The sequence below is a fragment of the Sander vitreus genome, chromosome 17 (genome assembly GCF_031162955.1).
Source record: "Sander vitreus isolate 19-12246 chromosome 17, sanVit1, whole genome shotgun sequence".
NCBI classification, from domain to species: Eukaryota; Metazoa; Chordata; class Actinopteri; order Perciformes; family Percidae; genus Sander; species Sander vitreus.
Window position 1 is genome coordinate 20,710,720 of NC_135871.1, and position 17,936 is coordinate 20,728,655.

The 17,936-nt window shown below is 40.7% G+C and overlaps 1 protein-coding gene across 1 annotated transcript in view; it reads right to left on the reverse strand.

Annotated features, from left to right (window-relative positions):
* Positions 1-17,936, reverse strand: part of bicc1a (BicC family RNA binding protein 1a) — a 65,706-nt gene that overhangs the window by 14,827 nt on the left and 32,943 nt on the right. The window contains exons 3-8 of the mRNA XM_078273038.1: positions 14,236-14,305; positions 10,399-10,478; positions 9,294-9,452; positions 7,859-7,912; positions 3,893-4,075; positions 1,314-1,565 (exon numbers count right to left, since the gene is read on the reverse strand). Of these exons, the coding sequence (XP_078129164.1) occupies positions 1,314-1,565; positions 3,893-4,075; positions 7,859-7,912; positions 9,294-9,452; positions 10,399-10,478; positions 14,236-14,305 (798 nt within the window). The remainder of the gene's footprint in view (positions 1-1,313; positions 1,566-3,892; positions 4,076-7,858; positions 7,913-9,293; positions 9,453-10,398; positions 10,479-14,235; positions 14,306-17,936) is intronic.

Below are 17,936 nucleotides of genomic sequence, written 5' to 3' on the forward strand. Positions count from 1 at the left end.
CTGTTTTGCATGATCACCACCACAAGCACCACAGACATCTATATTTTGGGCCGACTGCTGGACTGTGCTCCTATTGTGAGTGGGTGTAATTAGCAGCAGAGTATAGAGGCCAGGCTGGCTCTGACAGGACCTGAGAATGGAGCTGTAATCTACAGTCTGGCTGGAAGAGGCCAAATCACACAGTACACAACTGAGAGCAGGACTCCTCACTCTCCCCTGTATGTCCACTCTTCTACTTTCAGAGCTACTCCTCTTTATCCCCTCCTCTTCTTTCTCAAAGTCCTCTCCCATCCCCTGCTTTCTATGCTTCTCCTCTCCTCTTGAACTCTTCTCTCATAAATTATTTGGCTTTTTTACAGCCTCACTCAGACAAACAGACAGTGAGAGGCTCCCTCTTGTGTGTCCAGACCAAGAGAAAGTCATGTTTAGCCACTGCAGCAACTTTGACATTTGCTAAATGTCTTAGGGGCCAAATTGGAGACCGCAGACAAAGAGAAGACAGCTCTGGCATAATTACTGGCCCACATTATGGATCTCCAAACAGAAAGCCAAAGCTGTTTACAGTTGAGATGTCTTATATGCACCAGCTCAGCAAACGCTTTTAGCCAATAGTAATTAAACAGCCATCGCTTTTACACATTTTTGAAACAGACTTCTGATTATATTCCTAAGTAATTCAGATAAGGGTAGCCTCAGCTGTCACAAGCAACCAGGCAAGAATGACCACAAAGCATTTTAAACCAACAGATATTTAAATTTGAGGCGCTTCCTCCTGGTCCAAAAAAACAGTAATGTGATGACCTCTGAATTACAGACTGAGCTGAAACTTAAATCCACCAACATCTACTGTATATGGAAGCCAAACCATTACCATTAACACCAAGAATAATCTGTATACAGCCACAACGTTAAAAACTAAAGCCAAGCTGATGCAAATGTGTGTGTCCAACTCACATGCAGGTATGTGGCTATAAATCATGCAGGCTAACCTTGAGTCAGCTACAGATTGTTGTATAACTGGACGTTTCAGCAGCAGGAGCAGAGCCAAGCAAATCTCTCCCAAGGCTATTCAAAACCCCCAAAGGCAATCATGGTCTACTTCTTAAACCCCATATCAAAACCCACGCATCATTCACACATACCATGATGTTAGTGAAACAATGGCACCCATTATAGCTACCACACAGAATGTGGAGTCTGAATATGTAAATAATCTATTGCCAATGTCATCCCTTAACCCCCAAAATAAAGCTTAGCAGTTTAAAGTAATTTGTTTTAACCAGTGGAAGTCAAACAAAACACAAGGTACACACCATTAGGTACTGCCGTGCCAGGCAGACCGATTCAATGGTACCCTGAATGTAGACTGTGGATTTCTTCTGGGGGCTGTTGGGGTCAGGGAAGTGGATCTGGGAACCCGTTCGCTGGGTGATGTGCTTTATGTTGCTGCCATTGCGGCCCTTCATGAATAGGTGGTGCTGGGGTGCGATGTCCAGGTGGGTGGTGACTGAGATGGTGCTTGCCAGGCTACCAGCCAGGTGCTCCAACAGTAGAGCTGTGCCCCTCTGAGGAAACAAAGATGACAAGGTAATGTAACAGGTAATATATGAATATATAAAGAAAAGATACAAGATAATATGATAAGACTAAGAGTCTACATTAATTCTAGTGACTCTGTGAAGCATAAGTACAGTGGAGCTTTGAGCTAAATGCTAATGTCACCGAAGTCTGTGTTGTTGAGATAATTAAGTGTGGACCAAAGTGGTGGACCGCCTGACATTGCCATCCATTGAGCAAGGCCACCAGCATGGCATGATTAGAAGTAAATATTTACTTCAATGATATTTTACATGACAACTTTAACATTCATGCTATCAGGGAATTCATCTGTTGATCATTTTTGGATAAATCCTCACATTTGAGAAGCTGGAACAAGCAAGTGTTTGGCATTTGTGCTTGATAAATAATTCAAACCCGTGTACAGCATAATAGTGAGTGTAAATATAAAAAAAAAAGAGTTTGTCATCTCGTTTTGGATGCATGCTAATTGTAGGAGAAGATGCCCCATGGGTGTAAAAGTTAATTCTACCAACCATAAAACAAAGAATAAAGTGGACAATTTACTGACTTCTCAAGAATATCAAACCATACAAATGAAATCACATCAAAGAATTGACAAAAAAGCTGGAACAATATTTAATTTAGAGCAATAGCCAGCCCACATAAACTCATCATTAACGAGGAAAGCAGTGGAGCCATGTTGCCCATTTCCCACAGAAAACACCAGTGTTTTTTACATAACCAAAAGGAAACTATTGTATTTTCCACTGCATCTGCTGGCCTGTTGAACAGTCTTATTCCTCACTGTCTCTGCTATGCCTCTGCAAGCCATCACTTGGCCCAGTAAAGTCATACAGTAAAGTCATTTTCAGTGTGCATAAAATCCACACACTGCGGCCAGCATAACAATCCACAACAGTTTGAGCAATCCTCAAAGGTGCTCCATGGGTCTCACACCACTAAATAGCATAGCACACATATTCCTCTAATCCTCTAGCCTTCATCTGGCATGCTTCCCAATCCAAACCAACCCCTCAGACCCACCACACACTCAGGGCCCGTGCTTCTGCATTTATACATGTACACATATAACCATACACAGAACACAGTAAATGTGCACAAATGCACACTAGCATGCAACATCCAAATTGAAGTGCTCAAGCATACATGAATAAATAAATGGAGGGATTCATATTTGTCAAATGCATTCACTGGCAAACAGAACTAAGCTCAATATTGTTAGTAGAGGCTCTGTATTGGAAAAGTAAGTTGGCACCACTTGATGAAAAGACTTATTGGCAGGCTTTGAATAACCACAACTCAGATGCCAATTGAGGAAGTGCATCTCTCTCTGTGTGTGTATTTTATTTATATATATATATATATATATATATATATATATATATATATATATATATATAGAGAGAGAGAGAGAGAGAGAGAGAGAGAGAGAGTATGTTTATACATAAACAAGCTGCAGGGTGGAAGCACAGTAAGAAACTCCTAACTCAGTTAAAAAAAAAATTGAACTCAGGAGAGACTTTTGGAGTTGCTGGTACAGTAGTGGGGCAGTGTCTCCCTCCTACCGGAGAGCTGAACCAGCAGCTGTCCAGTTCAAGCAACCAAACATCTCTCAGCAATCTCTTGCCCGTGTGGTGCTGAAAGTATTGAGGCACTTAAAACAAGAAAAGTGAGAAACGCTGACAGTGTTGGTGGGTCTCGACATGGTGTAGCTCTGGAAACCTTTTCTTGGTCTGTGGGTCAACATTTGAATGGGTGGAGAAGAATGGAGTACTAACTCAAATGTTGTTACACTGAAATACTGACAAGGAGTGCACAGGTTGGGGTTTGGTTAGTTATTCAAGCAACTTTAACACGACACACGCTGGCTGTTGGGAGGGTTGAACCTATGACCTTTATGATTTGGTCTCTTCACAATTTCCCTCCAATTTAATGAGAGAAAAGAATTTATATTTATATCGCTGGTAATATTTCAACAGAAGACAGACAGTTTTCTCTAAAATAAATTAGAGAATCAATACCGAAATAAACAGTGACTAAGTTGTTCAATTAGTACTGAAGCTGTGGGCTTAAATGGAATTTAATCTAATACTGAAACAATTAGTTAATTTACAGAAAATGAATTGCCAACAATTTTTACTTGATTGAATAATCGTTCAAGTCACAGCTTCTAAAATGTGAAGATTTGCTGCTTTTTATTTCATATTTATAAATGTATTGTATTTGTGTTTTGGGCACTGATCATCCCGTTCACTCAACTATTCAACACCTTCAACCAAAATTCACTTTAAAATTGCGAGACCCTCCTCACCTTGACGGCGTTGGTGTTATTCTGTGAGCCGCGAACCACACCGGTGGCCCGATAGAGACGAGTCGGGGGCTTGAAGGACACTGTGAGGTTGTAGGTCTGTGAGATGTGCTGCACGGCGGGGGAGTTGGGGTCAGACTGCATGATGGCGGGAAGCTCAAAAGACAGCACAAGAGGGAGCAGCTCCTGCAATATGGAGGGACGGAAGGAGAGGAGGAAAAAGAAAGTGAAATAATAGAAAACCACCACCATGCTAAAATAATGCAAAAAAGTTGGATAGGTCATCCTTATGCTGCCACTGCTGCTCCCATGAAATAGGGAAATAAAACATGTTGTGGCAGATTTCGTCAAAATCATAAACAGTGACTCCATAGTGGCTTGTATCACATTGTGCTGTCATTCAGACCAATTAAGACTATTTGGACACCAAATAAAAACACAGATTTCTTAACATAGTGCAGACTTATGTGAATTGACTCACAGACATAACAGCTATTTTAGCAGAAGGTGGCAAAACTTGGAATGTAAATCTGTCAGCTCAAATAAATAGAAGTTAATCAAAATGAGGTGAGCAGTGCCAGCAATAAGAGAGAAGCCCTTTGTTAGATGAAGTATGCTTCAGATTTAAACATTATGGTTACAGTTGTTTATAAATTCTGCAAAGCATCAGTGGTCTATAGCCTGCTCATTCACATACATTAATTTCAAGTCATTGCATCAAACCACAGGAACAAACATCAGCTCTTGTCATTAGTATCACAGCACTCATTCAAACAAAATAGATGCAGACAGGAAGGGCCTCTCTTCATGCATACACATACTTATGCATGCATGGGAGAGAAATCACACAGGCACACGCCCTTACACACAAACTAAGGGAATGTACACACACTCACAAAAAAGAGAATGAATACACACACACACACACACACACACACACACACACACAAAGTGTTATCCAAACACTGACTCTTGGGCAGGGCGCCACTATGGTTTTGGCTGCCAGTGAAGGGCAAGCAGCATGAATTGCTCTGACCAAAGAAATGCATCCCTGATCAGTCCCATATGCGCTTGGCCTTACATTTATATCACGTTTCAGCACTCGCTCTCAGAGGGCTTGAGAAATTCAGGTCAGTACTGAGGGAAATGCAAGAGAGGACAAGCAGAGCAGCAGGAGTCAGGCACTGAATGAAGAATAGACTGGTTTTTATGGTGGAGCTGACCTCAGCTTTTTTCAAAACGTCTACCTGGCAGATATGAATTTCACATGTATTCAATCTGTTGAAAAAGCCTGAGTTCTCCTGACATAAGGGTGAGAGATGAAGAAAAATTTAAATATCTTCGAGGTAAAGCAACTGGCCAGACCTTTCATCACCTGCCTGTCAGCTCCACCTCTGAAAGCTCCAAGAAATCCCCCGAGAATCCATCACCTCAACAACCGACTTGTTACAGACTCAAAACATATCTCCACCCAAGAAGGCCTCAGAAATACAGTAGACTTTACAAATCCATTGTAGTATGTCTGAATGTTAGGGACATTACATTCATCGCTAATGCACCACAGGGAGAGGGGCACAACCCCAGCCACTGGTTTCAGAGGAGATGGGAGAGGATGTGGTCTAAAGGCCACCCAGAACCACAAACGCAGCATACTGATTATTGTTATGCACTGGCGACCTCAACAGTAGGGGGTCAAGAAACTAGAATAAACCCTCTCTCATTTTACAGTGTGGTGCTTCAATTACGACACAATACCACCTTCAAAAATTCCCCTCATTCCTCTTTTTAAAACAGATTTAAATGAGGAAAATTTCAAAATGAGTTAGATGAGAAGTTCTATACCACTCGCATATTTGTCCATTCAATATGAAGCTGAAGCCAGGAGACCCTTTTTTTTTTTTTTTTTTTAACCTGAAGTTAGCGTTTTACAGGTTAAAACAAAGACTTGTCTTTTCACACTCCTATTTTATAGAGGTGATGATAGGCGGTTTTCTTTTACCTTTGAACAGAGCCAGGCTAGCTGTCCAGTCTTTATGCTAAGCTATCTGTCTCTAGCCTCATATTTAACGGCTAAAATGAGATTGGTATAAATCTTCTCTCCTAACTCTCATCAAGTAAGCAAATTAGCGTATTTCCCAAAATGTTATTCTATTCCTTTAAAGCAAAACTGGTGAAAAATGAGATAACTGCCATTTGAAAATAATGGCACTTTGGCTAAAAAAAGGATTTATAATCCTTCCACTACTGTGCATACATTTTATTTGTGAATAAATACACTGTATATTATGATTGGATGATGATAATGATGGTTTGTAGTCAGTCAGTTGTCAGTACTGATAAAGTGGACAAAGTGCAACAATTAGATGAAAGAAAATATCTTCCACATGCTACTTTGCCTTGATGCATTGGAAGAAATTGCCTCCAGGTTAAGTGATGTAGCTCATACATAATTAAAGCTATGCTAGCATGAGTATTGAGTGTTTAATGGAACAGCATAGAACGTATTTGGGTATCATGGGATGAGGTGAATATCAAGGTCAGGTTCCATCAGAAGAAGCCAGAAGTTGACAGAGAGGGAAACCTGTCTTTTGATCCACCCTCGTCATCCGCTGACTGTGTGTTCTTTGGAGGCTGGAACAATTTGTGGTTCTCTACAGCTTATATTATAAACCTCTTTGTACAACACTGCTATGGTTAAGTTTGATTATCCTTTTTTCACCCATAGCAAAAGAAGTAGATGATCTGGGTTGAGGCTTGCTGCTTATGAAAACAACCACTAAGCACGGAGAAGTATAAGTATACATACATGCCAACATTTGCCAACACACACTGCAAAAATATCCAACATGAACTTCTCCTTTCTCTCTCTCTCTCTCTCAATCACACACAAACTTCACTCACTCAGTCAGTCATTCTCACATGCACACACAAGCCTTGTTAGTTTTGGGCAGTCCATAGTGGAGGAACGTGCCCACTGTAGACAACTGCTGTGGTGTTGAAATACAGCAAAAGTTCAGGGATGTAACACTTCACACGAGCATAGAGGTTCTCCGCCCACAGAGCTGAGGATAGAGGTCGGGCTTTCAGTCAGAATGAAACTGAAGATGAAGAAAGGCTAGAAAATGATGAAGGGGCTGAGGCTCACGCTTGTATTTTACAATTGTTCCAGGGAAGTGGTCTAGGAATAGGTTAGGAATGGTGCTTGCGGTGTAGAAGAAGCGCAGTCACACTGGAGCTCTTCCATTGGTAGGATTAGGTAGATAACTTGGCTGTAATGAGTCTGATGTTTTGTTTGTGGAGGAAGTAACTGTTTTAAGTGATGTAGTATACAGTAAACTACTACAGGATTTCAGACTAACACATGAGCTGGAGGGGGTTAGTCATGTTGGGCATGGATGGAGTGGTTTAATGTAAGAGCAGGAAACGGACACTCTGAAGCTCCATAGTGAAATTCGCCATACGAGTGTGGGCAAAGGCAGGGGGACCAGGAAATAGTGGGGTGGAATAGTAAACATAAACTGCAGGAGCTAGCGTGGCTAGCAGGCTAACAGCAGCAGTCCACAAATGTGTTAATCACAGGTTTTTTATCAAATGCTTTCCTGTAATTAAACTGTCACACTGAAGCCAAGCAGCATCCCCTCTTCTCTGCTGCTTGTATTATTTTGCCATGCAGTTATACATCAAAAGTATAAACAATCAATATTTCCTGAATGAGAGGTCAACTCTACCTCCCATCTCGAAGTGGCAGGAAACTGCTCACAAGCTCAACAGGGTTGTGTGTGCAAAGTGAGCCAGCCATATGTGCTTTTTTCCCCCAAAGTAAAAGTTGATCAATACTGAAATCAATTGCGACTGTCAGAAAGTCGCCGTGCTCCATGAAGGTCAAAACAACAAACTTAAAAGCCTACAGGGAATGGGTATTTAACACTTACAATATTTAAAAACAAATGCACCTAGGTTCCAACTTACCCTTATTTTTACTCGAGCTGCCTCCACTCCTCCTGGCTGCCCTGCGATGGACACCTGTTTACAATAAAAAGTAACATATGTAAGTCAGTTAGCCCAATCCAAGACAAATAATGGCTCCGATCATCGCATACAGATGCACTTTATTTCAATGTCGAAAGGAAAATCTAAAACATACATTATGAAAGCAGCAAAAGTTTAAAGGCTTCCTCTAAACTGAAACCTACTCCCTTTTGTGACATATTTGTAGTTCATGTTTAATATTCTTGAACCACATCTTTACAGTTAATATCTAACATGTGATTAGAAAAATGGCCTTCACAATTGAAGTAACGGTTTCTTTAATACTGCGAAAATGAAAGGCCAGATTAAGTTAAGAAAAAAAACAGAAAAATGATAAATAACCTCATCAGATTTTCTTAGGCACCTGCTCAACATTGTGGACCAAACCGAGTACTGATCCAAAACACACATGGGGCAAGGTAGTGCTGTGAGCAGCAATTATATCTTTAAAAATGAAAACCATTGTTAAGCCTCATGTAAGCAAACATCTGCCTTGCTGAAGTGTGCTTGAACAATATCCTGAATTCTACCAGCTCCAGTGGGAAGGAAAGGTTAAGTAGCCACTTTATTGATTTTTACAGTTGTTTATATCTGCTTATCAACACCACTGCACTTTTAACATGCTTTGTATCTCAAAGGCTCTGCTGCTGTCAGTAAGCTTTTAAAACCAGAAAAAGAGACAGTTTAAGGGCTGTTGAGCCTGTACTTGCATCATCAGAGTAAGACTGGGGGGGTTATGCAGAGTACTGACAAGTTTAATGGTCTACACACCATAGGCATACCTTACTATGCAAATCTCCACAGTGATAAGGTTGAAATCAGTGAAGTAGACCTTTAAAAATAAATGAACTTGCCAGGTGCACTGTAGACTTGGCAAAAATGGAAATCTAATGCCGTGCATGGCAGTGTGCTCTGCTGAACTCCTCATACACTTTAATGGTAATTACAGCAGGATCCTACTGCTCTTCTATGGTGAGTCCAGCCAAAACACACCGGCTTCCTCTGGGTAGGCCAATCAAAACAGCCAGCTGGACCAACTCTCTGCAACCTGTCCAGCCAGGGACCCTGTGACAGTTAATAAATGGACCAGAGGGCTGCATGCACAGATCAAAAAGCTATTTAGAACAACTGAAGCTGCTACTGAAGAAAATAAATCGTGGAGGGGTGATGATGGTAAACACACAAAGGCAGCAGAATTCAATACACTTACACTCAAAACATCAATCATGCAATGTTGTGGTTCAAGAGATTAATGCAAAATATTTGATGAGGCAAACTCTTTGATCGGCCGGCAGTAAACAGCTTGTACCACCCATCTATCTCTCATGCCTCAGTCAGACTGCTCAGTGTAAATCTATGTTGTAGCCTCACAAACCTGGTTGCTTTTCTCTGCCTGGTTGTTCCTGTTAGAGTCTGGGAAATGGATGTGGCACCCTGTCTCCTCCATCACCCTCTTGATGTTGTTGCCACCTTTGCCAATAACGTGGGAGTGCTCTGTGTGGGAGACGTCCATCTTCAGAGTTACCCTGTTACTCTAATAAGCAGAAAAGAGAGCGCTGCGGTGAAATGATGATTGATAATGCTTGCAATAGCTCAGTCTTATTACATAATGTTATCTATTATTATAAAGGCACTAAATAACAAAGGTAGAAATGACAGAAATTACAGAAGGTTGACCAAATATTAAACTGTATGAAGTAAATTGCGTGCACTGCATTTATTGCAAGTTTATAATTATTGCAGTCCATAGTGTCCCTGAGGCATGACAGTGTATCCACTATCACCACAGACAGCTTATTTAACTAGATAACAGTAATCACTGATTGAGTCAATTTGGCTGTTTTTATGGTTATGGGACATTTTAATGTGTATAAACAAACAAGGAGGACCAAGACTAAGACTATAAATGATACTTCACTCAGGCCAGTGCAGCATCTGTCCACTTTACTCCATCTTAATAGTCACCCAAAACTTAAAATGTCCCCTCTTTTTTAAACAGTTTCACATGCTGCAGCCATTTCAAAAATGGACAAATGAGCAACAAAATATGCAGTACATTAAAAGAAATTGATCATATTAGGAAATATCTGTGTCTGCCAGATGAGATGCTATAAACAACTAAGCCAATCATGTGCGGCTGTTCAAAGTGCATGGATGATTGACTGTCTTTGGGGGGGGTGCTACAATGCAGTCGCCCAGGTATGTTATTTCTTGTGTTGCCATGGCAATAACGCACACCCTCACACACACACGCGCGCGCTCTGGATGCAAGTATCTGGAGAGATTAGTGCCAAGTTTCTACCACACTGCTGTGGGCAATCTGTCACTTGGACCAGTGGGAGAGCCAAGGTAAAATACAGTCGATCCAACTAAACACCAGGTTAGAGCGAGAAAGAAGACACACAAAGAGCGAGAAAGAGGAGATGGGTAGAGAATTACACACAAGTCTATATTTACTGTGATAAAGATGTTTACTGTACCTTTGTGTCAAGAACGGACATAATTCTGTCTTTGGCTTCCCTCACATTCTCCCTCTTCCCGCACACCTTTATATGTGGATCTGCAGGGAATGATGGGAGAAAAAAAAAAGAAGAGAAACATTAAAAGTGGGAGAGAAATTTGATGTGCATGTGTCAGTGCTGAAAAGGGAAGAAATACAACATGAGAGTGGGACACAAGTCAAATCCATTTAACCAAACATGACATGGATGTGTCAACAATTGTTTTACTGCAATTAAGCCTTAATAGAAATAACAGTAATGTTATGCTTATCACCTCATTGTCCCGAACCTCATTCCGTCATATAATCACTGCAAAATATACATTAACTCATTTTTCAGCATTTGTCTTTGTTGCACATGACTCAGCATGTCTATATGTGCACTTTATCAGCTGTCACCCACAGAACCAATACAGTCTCCTCAAGAAATTACTAGATACGAGCCTGCAACAGAAACAGCAACATCCTCAAATTCTTGTGTAAATACACTCAGTGGGAACACAGACGATCGTGCAAGTAAAGGTCCTAATAGCTTGAGTAAACTGTGCTTCCAGAGACCTCCTCAGCCTCTAAATACTTAAAATAACCAAACACTGCATACCGAAACCATTCAAAGCTAACGCTGTGTCTGTGCAGTGTTGGGTAAGCATACATCTGGCTTTGCCGCATGCCGGACCCCTGGAGAACGCAAATGTGAAAACACATGAACACTCACTAATTCAAATGTGCACATGCATGTACTACACACCCATGGTCCATCGCCCCTGTGTTAACTGCACTGAGCACAGCAGGAAGTCGACTAAGCCCCCTTCCAGGAATACCCCTCCCCATACACACATTTACAGTATCTCAGATTTACAGTATGGTTTTCGGACACAACTCACTGAAGTAGAGAACCCCACAGATGCGCGTTTAGACTTTCAAGGAGCTTGGGAGTAAAAAAAAAAATAATAATATCCTATAAACAGTGCAGAAATGGTAACACCTAACAAACAATGGTCAGACATTTTTTTGTGATGACAAGGGAAGATTACAGAATGTTTCTGATGATGACAAATTCACAAAAGCCAAACCAAGACACTCTCCATGGAGCTGCAAATTACCTCAGTCTTCTTTAGAGAGCAGCAGAACATGGGTTGGATGCATCAGCAATGTCGGGATCCTCCTCCACATTATTTTTATTATTCTCAGATGTTTTCTGTTCAGTAACTCTTTGTTAAAACATAATTCAGCTTTTTTTTTGTTTTTTAGAAGTATCTGAAGGAGGTTCAGCTCTCGGTTTAACAGGCACTGGGAACTATGGGCACCATAGAGTACAAGCAAACAAGCACTGATCTTGTTAGAGTGTCACAGGGGTCAGGTAACCTCAACACACTACAATAGATACTAGATCTCATGGAGTAACAACAGCTCTTAGAAGGCTTGAGGGGTAGGAACTAAACAAAAACCAAGCTGCAGTCTGAGAGAGGAAAACAAAACCAAGGAAAAAAAAGGAAAAAGAGCAGAAAGAGCAGTTAGAGACGTAACACAGTCTCAACACTGGTTCCAGGAAATTTTTCCATCATACAGCCGTTGATGTGAACAATAGAAGTTCCTCCACTTCCTCCTGTGGCATCCACTTTGACCATTAGAGGGAGTATGGTTCTTCCCGTGTCTAACCTGCACTGCACATCTGGCAAACATTAACCAGCCTAAACGAGTGTTGCAGTCGTGATGTAGAACACCCCCGCATTTTTGAAATGGAGTGTGCTCTATGTTCTTTTTTGATGATTGATTGTGGAATAAAGAATGAACACCTTAAGTCTTAATTTGGCACACACAACAACTGGGAAAGCAAACAAAAACAACAGTAGACTTGCAGCTGCACAAAGTGAATGTTTTCAGTCACAAAGATTTTACACAGTTCCACTTGACAGAGAAGAAACCTTTTGACCCAGAGCTCCGTGCTGGCAAAGCCAAAGCATTTTTCCAGCTGAGGACTACATTTGAAAATACCACACAAATGAAGGGAATTAAGTCCTTTTTTGCTTGGTGTTTCTCATTCAAAACATCTGCGGAATTGTTAAAACGGTCAACACACATTGAAGAAAAATCTTAGAGTTTTAGAAATAAAACATGCTTTAAACCATCGCACAGTATTGACCATTCTGTCGCACAGCTCTAAAGTTGCAACGCAGACCCATCTCGTGAGAGTGATATGGCTCCTCACTGTATTAAATCACTAACAGTGTGCCGATGATGGCTTGTCCCAGAGGCTAACAACTCGCCTTATCACACGTATGCAGGTGGCAGGGACAGCTAGCTGCAGATGATAAATGAAATAGAGGAGGTGGCATTTTGATAGTGTGGCCCTGTACAAGGAGAGGTTACAAACACACAAATCCCCTCACATCTGCTGCTATTCTGAGTGTAACCGACTCCAGACTACACATGAAAGACAAGAGTTATCCAAAATTCTTAAAAACAGTATGATTTTAGATTAGGGTAACTCAAAATAACCTGTTACCCTGCACCAACAAAACAACTACGTCATCAGCTATTTTAAAGGCGGAGCAAGTGAGTTTTGTTTTGGTCATATTCAATGAAAGGGATTAAAGGAATGTGGATCATTGTCTCCAGTAATTTTTCTGATGGCTTTTGTGAGGTTTTAACCACCAGGTATGGCATCTCCAGTAGAAGTTAAGCCAGTTGACTCTGTAAGATGTATAATATTCTTTATTTAGCCATCGTGCCCTTCCACTTCCCCTCCAATGAGCTCAGGTTGTTGAAACACACAGTCAGTTCCACATCTCTTCTCCCACAAATGCATTCGCTCATAAGATAACTGTAAGGGATTAGCCAACATGCTTCCCCTCTGCTCCTCTTGGTTTACAAAACACAGAGGAAAAATCTGACAGGCTACAAGTCATGGGTCAGAATTTTAAATATTTGTACACAGAAGAACATTCCCAGGTGGTGTTGGAGGCAGGTTTTGTGAATGAACTGCCAGTGATGGATTGCCAGGACTTACAGTTGATCAAGTATCTAGAGAGAAAAATGTTAAAGATTCTGATGTAACCCTGTCAACTATTTTCTGTACGGAGTGAGGAAGTTACATAATGTCATTGGATTCCACATCTGGCTTGAAGACACACACTGGTAATTCCCCTGAGGACAACAAAGAACACAGCTACACCTTCTCCTCAAACCCCACCTTACTCCCTCAAACCCCGCCTCATCCCCTCCCGGAACAGCTTTAAATAACCGTAATAATCTTTATTGGTAACAGAGTGCTAGAACAACTCGGCCAATAAATGACTGAGCTTCGATACAAGCAACTCCCACCCCTCCGCCTCCACAGCAGAATCACAAATTCCTCAGTGCAGATGAAGTTTCTGGCTTTCATCTTTTCAAACTTCTCAATTAACTTTTTAATAATGAATGCTAGTGCAACCTTAAAATACTTCCCTCTTGCCCATCTGAGTCCAATGACTTTCCTGAGAACACATTTCTGGTTCAAACAACATCGACTCATAATCATTAACCTCTCTTAGATGAAAAGCTAACACAACTTTGTTGTAACTGAACATTCACACATTGGGTTTAGTTTAGCACTTAGTTTTAGGAAAGTCATGAAAAATTGTGCCTGAAATTATGGACTTTGATACACAGCAAGTTAAATCTTTATTTCAAAATCAGATTCATACATTGTGTAGGCCCATCATTCACCACATACTCAAGTCGCACAAGGCAAAAACAATGTAAGCAGTACATAGATTCAACATAAGAATAATTTGAATATGGGATTACTAAGAAAGAAAAGAAAAAAAGAAATCACCTTTTTTGGACTTGGCTCCAATTTTTAGTTTGGACGGCCAGGCGATCTGCGTTTGGGTCTCATCCATGATCTGGAACAGAGTGAACGAGAGCTGACATTAGCTTAAAACACACACACACACACACACACACACACACACACACAGATCATTATTATTTAATACTTTAGTACCAGTATTGGTCATGAAAACCCAGTATCCATTGTGCTCTAGTCAGTATTAAATGGGACCGATGTAGATTTCTTGTCAGTGTCTTAATGTGGCTTTGGCTTAGCTTTAAGTGTGGAACTCTTCACTGCTTCTCCTGTACTAGCACACATTCATTTTGTTGACTTTAGAGAACATATGAAACAAGCTATTAACATCCAGCAGTTACCAAAAAAAGCCTGGCATGATGAAAAGTGAGGCACGTTAAAATGGCAAAAAAAAAAAAATCTTCTTTATAAGTTATGGAACCCAGAGAAGTCAAAGTAGCTGTGGGTTTAAACACATCTGATGATATAAGCTTGTTTCCAGACATTGATTTGTTTCTGCTCAACATCCAAATACTCCCACCCTAACACCACCAAAATAAAATGAATATTTGGCTTTGGTACACATGTGAGAGCCCTTTCACAAGTCTCGTCATTGTAACGTGGAGCATGTGTATCGATACAGAAAAATTAAAAACGCAGGCAGCCAAAAAAAAAAAAAAAAAAAAGTGTAAGGACCTGGTCAAAATGCTGTCAGCGTTCCAATCTGGGGAAATCTATTACCCAACCTCCTGCTCCTCTTTTCAAACACAAGGAAGTTCACCTTGCTTGGCTTCCTGGCTACAAATCCACAAACAAACCCCTTGAGAACTGCCTGCCAGGGTTGATGTTAGTGAAAGAAAAGAAAAAAAACCAAGGGAAAAAAAACGTCAAACCTTCCAAAAAATGAGAAGCTGACATGCTCTCTCCTAATGGCTCTGTCCTCAATGTGCGCCATTCTTGTTTTCACAAAGGTCCTGTGGTCTTTGTTTGTTTTAATACTTTCAAGGGGTTTGTGTTTTCGGGTTGGACGAGATATGAATTTTTCAAAGTTCTCAAAGCTTTAGCCACGTGATTAAGTACCTGAGGACTGCTCCAACCCATTACATAAGCAGCACTTAATATTCCTTGGTGGTCTAGTGCATTAAGCAATGAGCCATAAATGGGAGTGCGGGTGCATTAAGAGCCATCAGCACTCCCCAATAGGATGTTAGGCTGATTAGCACTGCCACAGCAGTTTTTTTTTAACAAACATTTTTTTTTAAATTAGATCTGCCATTTTTCCTTGCCAAATAATAACTACAGCCTGTACTCCTAAAGAACTGGTGCACAAATCGAAAAGGGAAGTGCTTAAATTCCTCCATATGCTCTCCTGGAAGTAGCATGGTCTGTTTGGCATCCTTTACAACTAATTCTGACAGTTTATCGACTGCCAGTCTTTTTTACTCTGCAGCTACATACTCAGAGTCCATGATGGTTGACTAGGAGCCCTTTCAAGCCTCAATGACTTTTTACAACATCCTATAATCACATACCAAAATGGACAGCCTGAAGGAGCAACAGAATGAGGTGCCACTATTCTACCCCGGGCAGAGCAAGATGAAACAAATCAGTTTGAACTGTTATTAAGCTCTAGTTGATTCATCAAAGAAAGCTAAAGTTATTTTATAGGCTTTCAATGTTTTAAATTTAAGCAGAAAATTAAGAACTCATCAAAATATTTAGTGTCAGAAAAACAACATTCTGCATTATTCCGTCTCTCTCCTAAGCTCTTGAACCAAGTTTTATATATTCGTGCATTATCATATTCTAGCGGCAGAGAAAGACCCTACCATTTATTCTCATGATTTCTCCTACTTGTGGCTCTGCATTTACTCACAGTCTCTATCGAGTGAATCACAGAACCAAAAGGAATTGTAGCATCATTTTGTGCATTGAAAATAAAGGGAGAATTCTTTTCAGATGATCTTGCTCAACTATTTTTGTAAGGAATTCTTCTGTGGTATCATTTAACGTGACTAAGCTGAAAACAGTTCCAGCTTTAGCATCCAGCATGTTAATGATGATATAAGATAATAATGAAATCCCCCATTAATTTCATCCTACTGGAAACCTTCCCACCCCTCCCGTCTACAATATTATCACAAGTGCTGCAATAATAATAATAATAATAATATTCTATTCACTCACATAAAATATAGGCCTGAAACCAACATCTGATGAGTTCTATGTTACTGGGTATCATACTAGCTCACCCTCCCATCGTTGTCTGGTAAAGGACAATAAATCACAAACACCCTGTAGCTAAATGCTAACTTTTCAACTGAAGTCACGTGCTCCCACCAACAGCTGGATGTATCACAACAACATTAGGACACTCTGTTCCCAGTGACAAGGAGAAATTCCTTTACCTCCACCATTTCTTTTTTTGCTTGGTCTTCTAAGACGATGTCAGATGTGTCTGGATTTTGTCGAGGAGGCATTCAATTTAAAACCACACACACTAAAGAAATATATAACCTCTCAGAGGTTGTTGGAATTACAGTGGCAATATGGGGGTAAATGGCAGAGCAGTGATTGTTTACACGTTCAGTTTAATTTAAAAGCACTAATTTACAATGGAAATGTCTTTTTAGTCATTTTTTGAGAAACTATGTAGAAACATGCTGTGTGGAAAACCGGTTAAGTAAAAGCTTATAGTAAATATGACAAACGTATCATATCAGAAGTAACTCCAATTATACTTTCCTAAAATTATCAAACTTTATGGCCTATGCCTCATCAACTTTCTCTGAAAGGGCCTTGTTCAGAGAGACCGGTTTCCTGTCCAGCGTTGCTGTTCTTGGCAGCGTCGTGCAGATGGGACTGATTTCTGACAGACCACACACCATTTTAAAGGGTGGATGGCGTTTATTTTTATGGAGGGGCTAGCAAATACCTCTCAAATGGGTCAAGATATTTGCACAAATTAAGTTACCTATACATTTAGTGTTCCACCCTTTCTTCTCTGCCACCCCACCCTTTCTGAAATGAATAAATACATAAATGACCATGGTTCTGATCAGTTTCATGGCACAACCTTGACACGATGATAGGTTCTTAGAGGTTTGCAGCTGGTATATGTGCAGAGCTGTACGTGAAATCAAACAGGATATCATTAAGGCAATGTCCTGAAAGACAGCACATGTGTTCAACACACGTGACTGTGTGTGTGTGTGTGTACGTCTGGATGGTTGTACTATACTATAGCACAGCAGCAATCAACATAGCAGAGGCATGTTTCCTGGCTCTCACTGCGATGGTGCAGCTGTTGATTCAGCTGGATTGTATGTGTGTGTGTGTGTGTGTGTGTGTGGGAGGGGGGGGACAGAGGGCTGTTGGGAGGGTGAAAAGAGACCGACTGAAGGAACAACATGGTTTGAACCATCCCCACGAGACTCAACAGTCATAACTGAGTTCATGTTAACGACCTGAGTGCTAACTCGCAGCTAAAGCCCCATTACACTTCGGACTAATATGAACATGTGCATGGTTATGAAAGAGCAACACACACTAGTAGAAGGGCACTTCTGCATAAACATCTACTGTTGAAATGCATCAAGTACACATCATTCACGCGATACATGATTAACTAATTTAGGCTGCTTAAGAAACACAAAACATTTGTTTATATGTGGTTTGATGGCACTCAT